Source organism: Coffea arabica, chromosome 4c (genome assembly GCF_036785885.1).
Source record: "Coffea arabica cultivar ET-39 chromosome 4c, Coffea Arabica ET-39 HiFi, whole genome shotgun sequence".
NCBI lineage: Eukaryota > Viridiplantae > Streptophyta > Magnoliopsida > Gentianales > Rubiaceae > Coffea > Coffea arabica.
This window is the reverse complement of record NC_092316.1, coordinates 19,610,622-19,629,760: the sequence shown is the minus strand read 5'-3', so window position 1 is coordinate 19,629,760 and position 19,139 is coordinate 19,610,622. Positions and strand designations below refer to the sequence as shown.

At 41.2% G+C, this 19,139-nt stretch overlaps 1 protein-coding gene and 1 long non-coding RNA gene across 2 annotated transcripts; both read left to right on the top strand.

Annotated features, from left to right (window-relative positions):
* The first annotated feature begins 11,512 nt into the window (after window positions 1-11,512).
* On the top strand, window positions 11,513-13,366 carry LOC113739085 (uncharacterized). Its single transcript, XM_027266331.1, has one exon. The coding sequence runs from the start codon at window positions 11,513-11,515 to the stop codon at window positions 13,364-13,366; it is 1,854 nt and encodes a 617-aa protein (XP_027122132.1).
* A 3,449-nt stretch (window positions 13,367-16,815) lies between these two features.
* On the top strand, window positions 16,816-18,672 carry LOC140004941 (uncharacterized). The gene is made up of 2 exons (XR_011812759.1): window positions 16,816-16,962; window positions 18,378-18,672. It is a non-coding gene; the product is annotated as an uncharacterized lncRNA (long non-coding RNA).
* The last annotated feature ends 467 nt before the right edge of the window (window positions 18,673-19,139 follow it).

Here is a 19,139-nt window from a genome sequence, read left to right as displayed (position 1 = left end):
GTAGAAGGTACGAATCGTGTTTTCCATTGTTTAACTAAACTGTGGCTACGGTGAGACTTGGGAGCTAGAAACGGATATGCAAGGGAAATACCCTAAGTTGTTTACGACTAAAGATTATGAATTTCGATCTTAAGGGGGAGAGAGTGTGAGGACTTATAAAATTCCTTATATTTTCTTAAAAATTCCCTTTTATTTGGAAATTATTACTTTATAATGGCCCTATTACCCAATCACCCCACAATAAGTGCAAATGAACATAGAATTAAGGGTTTTTCCTTTCATTTGCAAGTTATCGAAAATTAGGGTTTTTACGCCTTTTCGTAATATGACTATTCGGTGCAGAGTGTGTATCACATTTGGTGATTAAGAGTGAGTTTTAGATGATATTAAAAGTGTAATTATAAGTGATAATAATAAGTTAGTGAATTATAAGATAAAATCCTAGTATACGCGATTTAAGGAAAAACGGCTTGAACCGATGGGTATTGTTAGCTACCGGTTGGCTACCAATTGAAAATACCATTTGACTACCATTTTATCAAGTTAATATCATTGTTATTAGAGCCTAAATATCAGCTCTAAAACTAATCAAGAGGGCCGAAATATTTGTGTGACAGCCCTATCTCTCCCTAGGGCAAACCCTAGGGTATCAACGGACTGCCTGCCCAACTCTCGCCGGGGCTCAATCGATCAAAGAACTAACAACTCAAAATAACTAGTGAAATAACTTCAAATCAAAGCGTACAAACCGTAATGGCACATAAACGTTAAGCCAACTTTCCAAACTTAAAATGGCAAGCTAAAAGTCACACTTACCACTCCACACTACAATTACATAACATAAGTCGAACTTATGAATTCAAGCTTACAAAAGTCAAAAGTAAAGTCGTCTTAACAAAAGGGTTACAAGTTCAAGCAAAATAAAGCTAAGAAAGCGCTCGACCGTTAATCCATCCCCGATCTGTTAAGGAAAACAAAGGGAGTGGGGTGAGCTAAAACTCAGTGAGGTTCCAAGTAAAACAAGTAAACACATAACCAAATAAAGGCATAAAATAACCAAATAAATACTGCATAGTACAATGACTAATTTAATCATAGTTCAATTCAAGGATACGGGTGGCTTCCAAAAGCCAAAACCCCTTGAGCTTGATTATACCAGGGTCCGTTGACTCTCCGTCAACGTTTGTATTTAAATAATATACAGTCCATAGAACACCACTTTCTCCAATCTCCGTCCACCAATCAACCCCCTACAGGGCTCGCACTCCATAAACAGTAGTTAGGTAATACGCAAGTATTCCGGTTTCCAGTATTCAGTAATCAGTCCCTAAGGTTTATCGGTCTTCTCGACCAAGTCCTTGCTGGCTCGATAGAACCGACTCACCTATGAGGTTGGGTACCCAAACAGTAGCAGTGGTTGATGGGTATTACCCAAACAACTCAAGTACAGTCACATATAGAGCAATCACATCTCATAATAGGAGTATATCGAGCCTCAGTGGAAAATGAGGGAGGTCGAGTGCGATAAAATACACACACGCCTTCATTTTTATCAAAACAAGGTTTGGCTCAAGCAGTCATAAATCAAGTATTCAGATAATCCACATAAGCAGGTAGCAGATAGTGGAACACTCATCTGTCAAGCCAAGCAGTAGTTAAACGTCAAGTGTCTCGGTTACGACCACCTTCGTTTCCCACTCCTAGGGCAACGAGTGAAAACCGTTAACAATTAGGTTCATTTCTCACTCAATCGTAAGCTCATTAAGAGACCAAGTGAGTGATTAAAACCACGCAATTCATCATGCAAATTTGGCCCAAAATGCAGTAAAATTTCATGAGAAAACAAGTTCAATAAGTGCATGAAAGTTGGGCAAAAGTGTGAAAACCCGTAATTTTCCATTTTCTAGGTTTATTATATTTTAAAAGGCTTGTTTTCTGCATTTTCGTGATTAGGAAAATTTCTAGATATTTTTAAGGAGCAGATAGAGTTTTTAGGTGATTTTTCTAGTATCGAATAATTTTTGAGAAATTAAGAGCGTAAACCGGACGTGGGACCCACTAGTGCGAAAAGTTCGGAAAAATTCGGCCAACTAGGTTAAGTTTTGGATATTGGGTTTAAATTATCGGGTGTTAAGAGATAAGTAGAGGTTGCTATTTGGATTGGTTTGAGAGGAAACAAAAAGGATAGAGATGCATTAATTAGGTGACAAGTGTCACTTGGCTATTGGATTGAACTTTTGACTACTATTCCATGTCTTACCATTTGACTTAATACACTAAAACTTTACCAAAAATTACTCCATTTGCAAGCTCAAAGGGCCGGCTCTCTCAAGCAAGGAAAGAAAGAAAACCTCTTCAATTTCTTGATTCCCTCTTGCTCAAATCCAATCACTCAACCATCTACTCTTGTTTTTGTTCCATAGAAACCCTTAAGGGAGTGTTTGTGAGTTGTTTTGTGGAGTTATTTGGAAAGCTAAAGTGGTTAATTGCTCTCTCTCTTGTTTTACCAAGGTGAGTGGTGAAGGACTCCTTTCCTCCCTCTAATAATGTTTAATTCATGCTTGGTGATAGTATGAGATGCAAGTTTGTGGATTAATCTTGATTTTTGGTTGAATTGGTGAAGTTTTATAATTATTGGTGATTTTTCTGATTTAATATGAATATGATTATGTGGGCATGTATGATGATTGGAATTGGTATGTAATGAAGCTAGGAGGTGGAAAAAGTGGTTAATTGCAAGAAATTTATGTTTTGGAAGAAAATTGAAAAACTAGGGTTTCAAAGTTATACATTCTGCCCGGTTTTGTAGCTCATGGTTAGAGGCCAAATTGGCTTTGGGTTAAAACATAAAAGTTGCAGGGAATGACATTTTAGGGGTTCCTACAAAATTTCAGGTCAATCGGAGTAGCGTAGCTTGAGAAAAGTGGAAATTACCCTTGCTGTCCTAGTTTTACCCGAATTTGAGAATTGCGTCTGTAATTGGTTATTTTGGTTAGGAATGCTTCAGAATTGGTTGTTGAGGTATTCTGATGAAATTTATCCCTGTTTCTAAGCTTTCGGATGGCTTTGGAATTACTAGATTTGGACTTAAGTAAGCTGATTTATGCTGTTTGCAGCAGAATGTGGTTTGTGAATCTGTTTTTGCGGTTCTGGTGTAGTATATTGCATTTTTGACCTGATTGCACTAGAAACTGGTCTGAGTATCCTTCTTCAACATTGTAGCCCTATCTTTTAGCTTCGAAACGGTGTATCTTGTACCTCCATCCAATAATCTTAGTGCCATTGGTGCCAAAACCGCAAAATGATGTCAAAAACTGTTTTTCTGGTTTTGAGCTTAACTTTCATTTCCGGACTTTTCCTAGCTTGAATTGTACTTGTACTACTTGGAGCTTACTGAATGGCTATTTAATGAACTTATTTTGTGTGTGCCTTTGGGAGTGATTGAGGAAAACAAAAGAAGCCTGGATGGCTGGAAAAGTAAAGAGAGACAAGGGGAAGTGCTGTCCAAATGTTTGTAGGAGCTTTGGTGCAGTCTCGGGAAATTTGCTATATCTTGATGTAGAAATGTCGGAATTGAGTTCCGTTTGTTGCGTTTTAAACTAGATTCATAGGGCTATAAACCGTATGAATTTCAGATGCTGTTTCTATTTCTCCAATTTATGGTGATTTTTCAAAGTTGACTGAAATCTTGTACCTGTTCTGTCCTCCACTGGATAATGCAGCAACTTGCGTCTTGAATTCGACTGACTTACGTTCTAAATCTTACAATAGTGTTTTCTGGAAAGTTATAGCCCTTTGAATGTATTTTTCAATGGTATAACTTTTATTAATTTTGGACTTACAAAACTTGAGATATGATTTTTCATATAAGGTCGCGCGGAACTGGAAAAATTCTGTTTTCCTAGTATTGATCTTGCTTTCATTATCTACTTCAAATTTGGATTTGGTCAGTCATTGTAGGAAGGTCTTTGAGGTTGTTCATGCTTTTAAAACTAATTGTTACCTTTTCACTCCGAGGTCACCTCTTTGCTTTGCATTAATGGTTCTTTTGACTAGGCATATGGCTCGTAACCGAGTCTCACTTGTGAATTCCATACTCGGTCTTGGAGTCGAGTCTTAAGTGTTTGCCTTGATTGTTCTAGGAGGTAACGACGAGTGAAGCCACACTTGGGAAGGAAACTTTTGAAATTATGCTTGTTTGATCAGGTGAGTGCACCACTCCCCTGAGTTATCGCTAAACTGGTTTTCTATACTTGCAACTTGCTATTTGAATATCTTTCCTGACTGTTTATCTTGTATGAGACGAGGGTGTACTTTATCACACTCGTTCTCTTGCCTGTACTGAACGAACTGGAATCTATTACTTGTACTTGTTATGTACTTGAACTTGTTACTTGTACTCTTGTTACTTGTACTTGTTATGCGATCGTCTGGAAGTGTGTCCAACGATCGTCCTGTTAAACTTGATCCCTGTTAAACTTGAGCTCAACTTCATGGGGAGTTAATTAAATCGAGCCAGCAAGGGCTTGGTCGAGATAATTGACAATCCTTGGGTACCTGTTCCTGGGGAAATCTTTGAGTATTGAGACTCTTGATTCCGGTATACTCGAGTATTACCATTCCTGTTTTATTTGGCGTTCGGGTCCGATAAGGGGGTATGAATGGTGAATGGGATTCGGCGTTAAAGCGGTGTTCTACTGGACTGGTTTTCTTTAGTTGGAAGTTGACGGAGGGTCAACGTAGTCGGATCAAGTACTGCAATGGGAAATTGGCTCCTGAGAGCCATCTGTATCCTTTCTACCTAAGTTGTTTACATATTTCCTTATTTGGTACACCTATGTGATTACTTGAGCATGAAGTTCCTCGGTCCCTGACTGTTATTATTTTTGGCACCTCATTGAGCTTATAACTCACCCCGTTTTGTTATCCTTATTTTCCTTACAGGAAAATCTTTTGGGAACAATGATGTTTGGAAGCATGAGTTGAGCTAGATATATATTCTTTTGTATAGCTCCTCAATAGATAGAAACCTTGAATGTATTTCGATCCAACAACTCCCTTTTGATTTGTAAATTTGCAATCATGTATTTATATATATATATATATATATATAAAAGTGTTTAATCAGGTACATGTGTTACCCCGCTCGAACGTGTTCATTCTTTATGGCTACCTGGAGTTTAATGAAATTACTGAGGTTTCGGACGAGTGTAGTATCCAAGTGTGAAAAGGAAAAAAATAAAAATAAAAAAATCTAGCAGGGATTTTTACAATATTATGGGTTGGTAAGTTACATTTAACTTGGAGGTTTCCCAATCGTTCGTTTTCTTTGGTTTCTTTCACGCGTGCTATAGAAGTGGGAGTGATTCGACCCCGTAGTCCCGGCGAGAGCTGGGCAGGCGGTCCGCCGAACCCTTTGGTTCACCTTAGGGGAAGGTGGGGCTGTCACAAAAAGAAAAGTATCATTCTAGGTTAAATCGTTCTTCGCATGTAAAACAGTCGCGCCCGTGCAGTCTCGGTAAAACAGCTATACCTCACTGTAGGAAGGTCAGAATTAGGTGCCATCAGCGCCGTTGGAAACTAGACTTGAAGGGCTTTCCAATGGTACCAATTAAACACTCTAGTTCATCTCCTAGCAGTACCAATAGCTCAGACAAATTGGCTGTTTTTCCAACCCTGGATCAGCCCTAACTGCAAACAAAACTGCATTGGTTATTGGTGCTATCTTCGTTTGTTTTAGTCCAAATTTACCCAAATCAGTCCTCAAATGTTCATATACAGGGGATCACATCACCTAGGACCATTGGAGTTCAAAATATAACACATCAACATGAAATAAATAACCATAGCAACCTAGCCTTCAAGAAACCCAAACCAGTCCACTATATAGACCAAACCACTACTTTTCTTACTCAAATTTCATTCCAATTCACACATGAGCTTAACCATTCTCTAGCCAAGTTTCTTAGGCATGATTAAGTTGTAAATAAACCACAAAATTTAAGATGAAACCCCTTCTTCTCTTGCCAGTCAGCCAAGAGGATGAAAACAGTCCATAATTTTCTCTATTCATCCAACCTTCATCCTCAAATGATTTCACTTAAACCACATATCAAGTGTTAAATCTAACTCAAAAGAGGTTTAAAACATGTAAATACATCATAAGCAACTTCATCAAACACTTGGTAGGCATACTAACTAACTCAACTACTACTTGTTTAATTCAATAGATTAACCCCAAATCTCAACCAAACAACTTATATATTGCCATTCAAACTTCAAGTACATGATAAAACACCATAAAACCATCATTTAAAGAACATTTACCTTTCTTGTAGGTAACTTGAATCACCAAATCAATCCACCAAAATGAGAGCTTCAAGCTTGAATCAAACACCTAGGGTTGGAGGAAAATTTCTCTCTAACTCAAGATCTTTCTCTTTGATTTTTCTCTCAAGATCAAACTAAGTTTAGAAAGCAAGAAAAAGGAGTTTCTCTCCTTCTTTTGAAGGCTTAAGAAAGTCAGCCAAGCTAAGGAAAGATGAGACGACCCCACTTCTCCCAAGGGCGAACCCAAGGGTATCGGCGGGCCGCCTGCCTAACTCGCGCCAAGACTCAAAACTTAAAACAATAAAAGCCAGAAAATTCAAAAGAGTTCTAGATACAATCCCAAAAGAGTTATAATTACATTCTCCAAAAGTACCTGCTCACACTATTACATCCTTATAATTACCACCAAAACCAAAATGTAGACCCTAAGGAGGGTTCTTATACAAACCACCAAAACTAAAACAAAACAAACATACTATAAGTCCAACTATTACAATCAAACCTAACTATGCTAGTGTGTGTGCCAAAAGTCCCCGCGTCGGCCCCTGCTAAGGAAAACAAAAGGAATGGGGTAAGCTATATGCTTAGTAAGTAAACAGGGGCAAAAGCGTAAATTTCACGTAACAACAGTGACATAGTAAGAGTAAAGCAAAAGCAGAAAAGTAACATCACATAATAAGGATACAGGTGGCTCCAAAGCCAATTCATATGCCATGCGTGATCTCCTGCCGACACTCCGTCGACCACACTTAATGGTCCGTAGAACTTCACTTGTACACCCACCGACACCTTATCACCCTCACTGGCCAGTCACCTCACAAACTTGTCCGGGCGAACGAAATCACAAACTTGAGCTTGAGTCACAAGCTCGGGTCACAAACTTGGTCCACATACTCGGTGAACCGGATTCACAAACTTGGTGACCTCCAACCAGGTTGGACTGACTTCGACCAAGCCCAAACCGGCTCGAATAGTCCATCTTGGTCAAGAGCTCGCCCCAAACTCACAAACTTCACAAAATTATTCAAAATCACCCCGAGCCACAAGCTCAAGGGTTTTAGTTCCAAAATGATTCACATACATATGTCATGTACAAATATGTGCGTAAATTCGGGTTTAGAGCGAGTGCGATAAAGTACACCCTCGCCTAAGTACCCTCTTCATACATGTCGAAACACATAAGCAACTAACACATAAAAGCGGCCTGAATACTTACTCAACGAACAAGGATAACAAAAGGACAAAATTCACGTCGCGAAAAGTAGCTAGTAGGCCCCACCGGCTCCACCTAGCTCACCACCGTCTGAAATAGAAGATTGTCTCACAATATATCACAAACGGCTACTAACATATTTAAAACAAGCAAAACGGCAAAAGCCGACACACTCAAGTACGGAAACGGCAAAATTGGCACATGCAAGTGCGCGGAACGGCAAAAGGAAACGGCCAAATCTGCCATCTCAAACCGTTTTGATCAAAGATTAGGCTAGGAAAGTCGGATCAAAGTGAACGAGATACTGTTTTGAAGCTATGAGAAAGGGCTACAAATCTCCTGAAGAAACTTTAATCTAGATCTGAATGGAAGCAGGTCAAAATTATAGAAAACAATACCAGAAATTTACGTCTTAGGGTGACGAACAGGGTTGTTTGCTGGACCATAACTCCCAGCTCACAAATCCAAATCAGGAAATTCCAAAGGCATTAGAAAGCTGAGACCTAAGACTAAAACTTTGATATTTTGGCCAAGACCTGAATCCACTCAGAACAGAACAAAAATTGAGTGTCAAAATACCCGTCAGAACTGTCCAGATACAAGGCAGTTCTGACGATCGATCTTGTTTGGGTCATAACGGAAGCTACGGAACTTGGATTTCGACGCACTTTATACCGTTTAGAAACCAAAACCAAGATCTACATTTCTTATGAAGGATTTACCACCCAGATCATACGGTATCAAAACCAAAAAGTCACGGGCAGAAGCTAAACTAAAAACGCACAGAACCTGATGTTCAAAACAGGCTTGAGTATTTCATCTATAACTCATGATACCCTAATCCGTTTGACCTGAAATTTTACAGGCATATTCAGGACGTAAGGGTATACAATGTTGAAGAAGGTCACTCAGTCCAATTTCGAGTGTAACTACGTCAAAAATGTCACATACTACACCAGAATCGCAAAACAGGTTCACAAACTGTATTCTAGTACAAACATCATAAAACAGCCTACATAAGTCCAAATCCCGAAATTCCAAAGCCATATGAAAGCTTAGAAACAGGGATACATTTCCTTAGAAGACCAAAACAACCAATTCGGAAGCATTCCAAACCACAATAACCAATTACAATCGCAGTTCTCAGGTTCGGGTAGAAACAGGACAGCAAGGGTAAATCCGTCTTTTCTCATTCTACGCTACTCCGATTGACCTGAAATTTTGTAGGCACCTCTAAAATGTCATTACCTAAAACTTTCATGTTTTAAGCCAAGACCAATTCGGCCTATAACTAGGAGATACAAAACCGGACAGAAAGGGGAACAAATTTTCCAGATTCTGGAATTTTTGGTCTTCAATGAAACTTTCTCAAATTTCTTGTTCCAATCACCACCAAAGCCCCTTATATAACCTTATATACAACATATACTAACTATACAACAAGTTTAGGCAGAAAATTATTAAACCCTAACTTACATATCTCATCCAATAATCATCACAACTACTTGCACATCTTGAAATCAAGCCAAAACTTAAGCTAAATAACATCTTAAAGCAAGATTCAAAGCAACAAAGATCATGATCAAATGTTGGTACCTCAAAAGCAAGGCTTGGTAGAGTGATCCTTCACCCCCTTTGATATTTCTTGGTTCCTCAAGCTTCCCAACTCACAATTAGCACTTTAACCGGTTTGGAAATTTGATTTGTCACTTGGATTGCTAAGATTCAAGAAGAAGAAAGTTGTTCTTGATCTCTCTTTCCTCTCTCTCTTTGGTCAGCTATGGAGCAGAAATGATGAAGGGAAAGTGCAGAAAATTGGTTTAAGAAGGTTAGTTACTCACTTGGCCAAGAAACTCTAGGATGGCGACAAGTGTCGCCACCTCCACCTTTCATTTTTCTCTTTCTTTCCTTGCTATTTCTAGCCTATAATTTCGGTCAAACAAGATGACAATTAAGAGGATATTTTGCTCAAATATCAATAAACTTGTATGGTAAGAAAGTGGTGGACAATTGGTGCGTTCAATCGGTAGTGCGCGGGACCCGCCGGTTCGCGCCGTTTTTCTTAAAAACACACGTACTAGGGTTTTTACTTCCCGTTCACTAACTTTATATCATTGCTCCTAATCACATATTATTGTCCACTTTATATCATTGCTCCATTCACTAATTTTATGAATATAATTCGAATACGATTCGAAGCTCGAGCCATTTGTGTGTGTGTGGATACTGGCCAGAGTGGGCGTAAGGTGGTCGGAGGAAGAAAGCGGAGTTCTACGGACCATTCCTTGTGGTCGACGGAGGGTCGACAGGTGATCACGCGTGACGAATGACTTGGCTTTGGAACCAATCCGTATCCTTGAATTGTTTTGTTACTTTTGCTTTGATTTTGATGTATTTGTGGCATAAATATCTGACTTGATGCAAAATTTACCATTTTGCCCCTGCTTGCTTGCTAAGGTTTAAGCTTACTTGTTTTTCTTTGTTATTTCCTTAACAGGGGTCGTACGCGGGGAATCACACTTCACGAGAGTTATAACCCTAGAATTTACCTTTGAAATTATACTAGTTGGACTTTCTAGGATGTTTTTCTTTATTCTCACAGTTAGGGTTAGGACTCTGCGTAAGATCCACTTTGTGGTTTTAGTCTTCGCTTTTGTGTGATGTAGTGGACTGGAATGTCCCTTTTGAAGATGTACATATTGTAAATGGTACTTTTGGAGATGTATAAATGTAATTAGTATCTTTTGGTATTGTGATTCTTTTATTGGACAAATTTATGTTTTACACTGATTGAAGATGTACTTAAGAATGAATGTTTAGTGGTCCAATAGTAATGTTATCTCTAAAATTAATGTGAGTGAGTGAGTCCTGGCGCGAGCTAGGCAGGCGGTCCGCCAAACCCTTTAGTACGCCTCTGGGTGCGGTGGGGTCGTTACAGGTGGTATCAGAGCGCCTAGGTTAAAAGACTTGGGTAATCGAGGCATATGCGATAGACACTAGGCAGATTTGATTCGGTTAAGATGAATGCTAAATTTTAAGTTGAAATGCCGGCAAACTGACGAATTAATGTTTTGTAGGTATGGATCCAGACAGTTCGAGTGGTGCGGGATCCAGTGGTATGGGACCCAGTGGTATGGGACCAGGACCGGTGCCGAGACCTCCGAGTGTGGGGGGCCCGGTGAACCAGGTAACACGTAGACGGGTGATCCGGTACCAGAGGAGGCCGGGGGAGCCTTACACTATATATTCACCCTTTAGTAGAATGCCGCACCGACCTTGTGAGTGTCGTTTCACCTATGGCTACCCAGATGAGGTCGTCCTGGCAGTGGACGACGAGAGACGTCGCCTGGGGAAGGCAGTTGATCGCCTGACCAGGCAGCTTGAGGAGGCTAGGGGAGTGACCCACGGCCAGGCCATACACCTTAGAGAATTGGAGCAGAGTCTTAGAGATGAGGAGGAAAGGACAGATTCCTTCCGTCGTCAGTTACACGACATGCACCTGCACCTCCTCGCTATGAAGAGGCAGCTACGGGAATGGGTCCGGGGTGTGATAGTCGATTGTGAGATTGTGTTAGATGTGGTCGCGGAGGCGCCACCCAGGGCCACTGGCCCAGAGCCAATGGAGGATGCTGATACATTGGGCTCGGTCGGGGACTGGGCCCCTAGGGGAGGCGCTTAGGGCCGCTTCTGTGACTCTTGTTCTGCTTATCCATCTTTTGTATCCGGATTTGATCCGCTAGTTTTTGGGAGCTGAAGTGCTCTTGTATATAATGGGTTTTGTCCCGACCAGAGGTCGGGTAACTTGTATAGTTTTGGGCGTGCATTTGTATATGTGTGTACATATTGTTTTGGCTGGTATATATAAGCGTTTGCTTTCCGTTTTACGAAATATTTTGTGTTTCATGTTTTTGTAATTCATTCTATTTTTTTTCTTTTTTTTTCTTTCCTTTTTAGCTTTTAGAACTTAAAATGGACTCCGGTGGCCGGGGTAGAGGTAGGGGGCGAGGACGAAACCCCGAGGGAGAAAATGAGCTCGAGAATGACCAAGTAGCCACAGCCATCCAGCGAATGGCTGATTTACTTGAGCGTATGGTCGCCCAACAGGGCCAGGGTCAGGGGAACAACTCCGGAAATCCTGGGAGTAGTCGAGGGAATCATGAGGGGGAGGACCGCGCTTTAGAGCGGTTTCAAATATTTGCACCCCCTAAATTTATAGGAGGACCCAGCCCTGACCTGGGGGAGGGCTGGCTGGAGCGTATACTGGATATTTTCGCCGCCTTGGGATATGCGGAGGAACGACAAGTATCGTTCGCTACCTTTCAATTCGAAGGACCCGCCCGAGCATGGTGGAACGTGGTAAAAGCAAAATGGGAACGAGAGCGGACCCCCTGGACCTGGATTAACTTTACCAGGGAATTTAATGAGAAATACCTTCCGCCGATGGTACAGGAGAAACGGGAGGATGATTTCATTCGCCTGCGCCAAGGGGCGCTAAGTGTTGCAGAATACGAGACCCAATTCACTAAATTGTCTCGTTTTGCTCCGGATTTGGTGTCAACGGAACAAAAGCGAATCCTCCGCTTTGTTCAAGGGTTGAACGTTGAGATCCAAGAGGCGTTGGCGGCCGCTCAGTTAGATACTTTTAATCGGGTGTTAGAAAAAGCGCATAGGGTTGAGACAGCCCGAGGTCAAGTAAAGGCATTTCATGATAAAAAGAGAAGGCAGCCGGGCACCGGAAACTTTAATGCTAGACAAAGCTCGAGGAATGAGCCGCCCACTAAAATGGGTAGGGGAGCAGGAGGTCCACGACCGGCGGGGACTTCAAACCAGGGAAATGCCGGAAGAGGGCAAGCAGAGCGAGGGCCCCAGAGAGGTGGTCAAAGAGGAGGAACAACTACCGGGACGAGACAGACCTGTAGTTTTTGTGGAGGCAATCATACCGCCGAAAATTGCTGGAAGAATAGTGCTGTCAGGAGGTGCTATAAGTGTGGTAGTACCGAACACCTGATTGCTCAATGCCCGAATCTGCGGGCTGAAGGAGGCACCTCACGGGCAGAGGGAAGCGCGCCCAACCCAGCAAATGTAGCGGGCAATCGACCGAAGGTACCTGCGAGGGTCTATGCCATGGGACATCAGGAGGTGACTGACCCTTCGGCAGTCATCGAAGGTACGCTTTCTATATTTCGGCGTACCGCAAGTGTGTTAATAGATCCTGGTGCTACCCACTCCTTTGTGAGTCCTGCATTCATGGCACATATAGACATTAAGGCAGAGAAGTTGCCATATGATTTAGAAATAAAGACTCCCATTACCAATAAGAGTATCCTTGCTAATAAAATGTACAAAGGTTGTGACGGGTGGATAGGGGAACGAAAGTTGTCGGTGGATTTAATAGAATTAACTCTTAAGGGATATGATCTCATATTAGATATGGATTGGCTAGCTAAATATTATGCATGTTTGGACTGCAGTACGAAAAAGGTTGACTTGTGCATACCGGGTGAGCCTACATTGCAATTAGATGTACAAGGAAAGTTAGCCTCTACCACTTTTATTTCTGGGATTCGGGCCAGGAAATTGCTGAGTAAGGGGGCTCGAGGGTTTTTGGCCATGTTGATTAATACCCCAGGAGAGCAATTAAAAGTAGAAAGTGTGCCGGTGGTGTGTGAGTTTCCTGAGATGTTTCCCGAAGAGTTGACCTCACTACTGCCGGAAAGAGAAATCGAATTAAAGATTGATCTCCACCCAGGGGCGGAACCGATATCGAAAACCCCTTACCGCATGGCTCCTGCAGAACTGAAGGAATTAAAAATCCAGTTGTAGGAATTATTGGACCGAGGATTTATTCGGGAAAGTGAATCTCCTTGGGGAGCCCCGATACTATTTGTAAAGAAAAAGGATGGAGGTTTACGGATGTGCATCGATTACCGGGGACTAAATAATCTTACGATTAAGAATAAATATCCCCTGCCACTGATTGATGAATTATTTGACCAACTGCAGGGTGTAGTTGTATTTTCTAAACTGGACCTACGACAGGGATATTACCAATTAAAAATCCAGAAGAAGGATATCCCTAAAACCGCGTTCAATTCGCTGTACGGGCATTTTGAATTTGCAGTCATGCCCTTTGGATTGACGAATGCTCCAGCTGCGTTTATGGATTTAATGCACCGAGTCTTCAAACCTTACCTAGACCAATTTGTTGTGGTGTTTATTGATGATATTATGGTCTACTCGAAGACTCGTGAGGATCATGAACGACATTTGAGGTTAGTGCTACAGACTCTTAAGGAACACCAACTATATGCTAAATTTAGTAAGTGCGAGTTCTGGTTGGACAAGGTGTCTTTTCTTGGACACGTGATTTCAAAGGATGGAATAGCGGTGGACCCCGCTAAAGTGAAAGCCGTCACTGAATGGAACCGACCTAAGAACCCAACTGAAGTTAGAAGTTTCTTAGGGCTTGCCGGATACTATCGCCGCTTCATAAAAGATTTTTCTAAGATAGCTGGACCTCTGACGGACTTGACTAAGATTCACAACCAATTCATCTGGACTTCCAAGTGCGAGGCCAGTTTTCAAGAGTTAAAAGGGCGATTAACTTCTGCACCAATTCTTACTTTGCCCAACGGAAAAGACAGTTTTGTAGTATATACAGATGCGTCTCGAATGGGTTTGGGATGTGTGCTTATGCAAAATAGACAAGTGATAGCCTATGCATCTCGGAAATTGAAACCCCATGAGCAAAACTACCCAACTCACGACTTGGAATTGGCGGCAGTGGTATTTGCTCTTCAGAAGTGGCGACATTATTTATATGGGGTAACTTTTGAGGTTTTCACCGACCATAAGAGTTTCAAGTATTTATTTTCGCAGAAAGAGCTGAATTTGAGGCAGCGTAGGTGGATGGAGTTTTTAGAGGACTATGACTGCACCATTAAATACCATCCCGGTAAAACTAATGTGGTAGCCGATACCCTTAGCCGGAAAGCCCAGGTTTCGAGTCTACAGGTAAAAGAGTGGGAGCTACTAGAAGAAGTTGGGGAATGTAATCCTCAACTCAAGTCACACAAAATGCTGTTTAGCAATATTACGGTGACTTCCACGTTATTGCCTAGGATAAAGGAGGCTCAGAAGGAGGACTCCCAGGTACAGAAGTGGAAGGAAAAAGTCAAGAAAGGGATGGTACCCGATTTTAATGTGGATTCGGATGAGATGTTAAGGTATAGAAATCGATTGGTTATACCACAGGATACGGATATCAAGAAAGAGCTGTTGGAAGAAGCTCACCGCTCGCGGTACACAGTACATCCTGGTACAACGAAAATGTACCACAAATTGAAGAGTTTGTACTGGTGGGATGGCATGAAAAAGAAATCGCTCAGTTTGTGCAAACATGTCTAACCTGTCAGCAAATAAAAGCTGAGCACCAAAAACCATCAGGTTTGCTCCAACCGTTAGAAGTGCCGGAGTGGAAATGGGAGCACATTACTATGGATTTCGTTTCCGGTTTACCGCGAGCACAAAAGGGGCATGATGCCATTTGGGTAATTGTAGACCGCTTGACCAAATCAGCTCATTTCTTACCCGTGAGCATGAAGTATACCCTAGAGAAACTATCTCAACTGTATAGGGATGAAATTATACGACTACATGGCGTGCCAGTGAGCATAGTTTCGGATCGAGACCCACGGTTTGTGTCACGGTTCTGGCAAAGGATGCAAGAGGTTTTAGGCTCTAAACTTAATCTAAGTACAACTTACCATCCTCAGACAGATGGACAATCGGAGCGAATGATACAAACTCTTGAGGATATGCTCCGAGCGTGTGTAATGGACTTTGGAGGAAATTGGAGCCAACACCTCACATTGATAGAATTCGCATACAATAATAGTTACCATTCCTCCATACAAATGGCACCGTATGAAGCACTATATGGACATAAGTGTCGCTCACCGATCTTTTGGGATGAAATCGGCAAAAGAAAGATCTTGGATTCGACTACGGTGCCATGGATAGAAGAAGCAGTAGAGAAAGTTAAAATTATTTGCCAGAGAATGCAGACGGCTCAGAGTTGGCAGAAGAGTTACGCCGATCACCGAAGAAAGGATCTGGAGTTCAAAGAGGGGGACATGGTATTTCTCAAGGTAACACCACTCCGAGGAACGATTGCGGCCAAGAAAGGGAAGAAGTTGAAGCCTCGATATATAGGGCCATATAGGATTCAAAGCCGAGTCGGGACGGTGGCGTATCAGTTAGAGTTACCTATTAAAATGTCCCGAATTCACAATGTCTTCCACGTCTCGTTATTGAAGAAGTATCATCCAGATCCCGCACACATTCTACACACAGAGGACGTCGAGTTAGACGAAACCCTCACATATGGAGAGCAGCCGGTACAAATTTTAGATCGAAAGGTGAAAGAACTAAGAAATAAACAGATATCTTTGGTAAAGATTTTATGGAGAAATTATGGTGTGGAGGAAGCCACTTGGGAAGTGGAGGAAGACATGCAGAAGGAATATCCTTCTTTGTTCACAAACAAAGGTATTAATTTCGGGGACGAAATTGCTCTGAGAAGGGGAGGTTGTGAGATCCCGATTAGCCTCTGATTTCAATATCACGTGATATTAAGGGCATTTTATTCTATTTTGCACGAATTTACTAGAAAACTCTAGTTTCTTTTTGTATTGTGATAACTCAAAAAAATTAATTAATTATATGTATGTTATGAATCCTTTTATTTTAATTGCTTAGATGTTAGAAAATTACATATAACAAATGAATGGTTAAAATAAATGCATAATTGAATTTCTATAACAGATTGAAAATTTAAACGCCACTTGAGTTATGCAAAATTCTAGCTACAAATTCACTCCTACTACCCGAGGTTTAGGTCCCAATTTGGTGCTCATTCACCTAGCAAAATATGCTAGAAAACTTGTGTGGAGCAAAGATGAAAACCGTTTAAGATTCAAGGACCAAACGATGAATACCGAAATTGCACTTCAGTCCTTTACTATATTTAGCCAAAAACAAAAACAAAAAAAAAACACTTACTCTGATTCTGGTCAGCTTGGCCGAGAATACCAAGGCTAGAAAGCCTTGAATCTTCATGATTTTTGCCCAGCCAAAGCATGGCAAAGTGGGTGGGAACACTTGTCAATTTTCCAAGCCATTGAGTTGGCAAAACTCCAATCCTTGTCATGCTAGCTTAGGCTACTATAAATACCAGACATCCAGGCGTAGTAAACACTTTGGCAATCTTCTCATCTTCACCGAAACTAGCAAGAAACTATCAACTCACTTACTACAAAAATTGCACACAAAGCTGGCCAAAACCAATTCGGTTGACAGCTGGATTTTTGCTGCACATCTGGTGGAATTTTTCTTGCACTTTACTGCCTTTTTTTAAGGTACCATGAGCTATACACCTATTTCATTTATAATTCATTTACGCATCTTATATATCTAGGAAATCAAGTACCCCTGCTGAAAAACAAAAAAAGAAATCCTATTATAAACATGCATATGAGCAGTTCGTGATTTTCCAACTTTGTAGTTCAATTTCTATGCCAATTTTATGATGATTCTTGCCTAAATTTTGGCTATATATGTTTGCTATGCATGCTGGATACTAGGTGTAATTTTCTGATTGATAAGCTCTTGAGCAACCAAGACTAATTTGGGAATAAAAAAAAAATGGAACCATATGCCACAAACTCAGTTTCTTCGGATGAAACAGTGCCTGAAATCAGTTTTGGTAAAGTAACTATATCTTGGGCTAAAAAACTCGAATTGGGATGCCGTTTGTAGTGTTAGAAACTAGCTTCACAGAACTATCTCTGGTATAAAAATCAGTTCCAAATTCATTCCCTATAAATACCAGTAAATCGGCAAAGTTTGCTGTTTTTTTTTTCTCGGAACCTGTTTTGCTGGACCATTTGAGCAGCCTGTTTGCAACGAATTTTGACCCAACTCTGATCAGAATTTGAACCTGAGCCCTTCAGAGAAATTGTAGCTTCTTAAGTGCTTGTTGTGCCTACAAAATTTCAGGTCAAACGGAGGTGTGTAGGCTGAGTTATAGCCGAAACCCTCACTTAGCTTACAAATTCTGGTTTGACCACGTTTTGTAGATTAGCTTCTGACCATGCTCAGTTCGCATGGATAATGATGCGTTCGCATGGATAATGATGCAACTGGGTGGTGGTGTCTTCATAAGAACTGTGGAGCTCTGTTTCAGATTCAAAACGGTATAAAGTGCTTCCAAATCCGAGTTTCGTAGCTCCAGTTAGAGCCAAAATAAGATCGTGTCAGAACTGCCTGGAACACTTGGCAGTTCTGACAGGTACTTTGACACTCACTTTTCGTTTGGTTCTGAGTTGATCCAAGTCTTGGCCAAAACATAAAAGTTTTAGCCTTATGTCTTAGCCTTCCAATGCCTTTGGAATTTCTTGATTTGGGTCTGTGAGTTGTGAGTTATATTCTTCCACTAGACCCTGTCTGTCATCTAAACGTGCGAACTCCTGGCACATTGTTTCATACTTATGACCTGATTCCGTTCAGAACTGGATTGAAGTGTCTTCATGAAAGTTATAGCTTTTCTCCTTAACTTCGCGACGGTATCTCATACGCCTCGATCTGACAATCGTAACCTACATTGTGTTCAAAACAGTTCTTGACGCCAAAACGGACAAGTTTCCGTTTCCATTTCCATTTCCGTTTCCGTTTTCCATTTCCGCGCGCGTATGGGTCGCATTTGCTGTTTTCCTTATTCGTATGCATTTGGATACCTGTTTGAGCAATGTTATGACTCAACCTTCTGTCACAGACGGTAACGAAATGCTCGGAGACGGTGGGACCCACTGACGGTTGAGTTTGACCAAGTGCCGTTTTTGTCTACTTTTGTACTCTAAGTAAGTAACTGGGACGTTTATGTGTTAAATGTCACCAATGTGAATTGTGTGTGATATAAGGGTGCTTAGGCGAGCGTGTACTTTATCTCACTCGACCTAAACCCTAATTTGTATTTGCAATAGATATAAATTATGATATATGAACTGTGTTGGGACTGAATCCCTGAAGCATGTGGCTTGGGATGACCTTTTGTGTGTGTGTGATGTGGAACTATGAGTGGGCCCGATCTAAAGGCTGGACGGACTATTCGAGCCAGTTAGGGCTTGGTCGAAGTTAGTCCAATCTATCCTTAAGATCACCAATTTTATGAATATAATTCGAATACGATTCGAAACTCGAGCCATTTGTGTATGTGTGGATACTGGCCAGAGTGGGCGTAAGGTGGTCGGAGGAAGAAAGCAGAGTTCTACGGACCATTCCTTGTGATCGACGGAGGGTCGACGGGTGATCACGCGTGACGAATGACTTGGCTTTGGAGCCAATCCGTATCCTTGAATTGTTTTGTTACTTTTGCTTTGATTTTGATGTATTTGTGGCATAAATATCTAACTTGATACAAAATTTACCATTTTACCCCTGCTTGCTTACTAAGCTTTAAGCTTACCCGTTTTTCTTTGTTATTTCCTTAACAGGGGTCGTACGCGGGGAATCACACTTCACGAGAGTTATAACCCTA

Coding starts and splice junctions, on each gene's coding strand:
- LOC113739085 (XM_027266331.1), top strand. CDS start 11,513: ATGGACTCCGGTGGCCGGGGTAGAGGTAGGGGGCGAGGACGAAACCCC.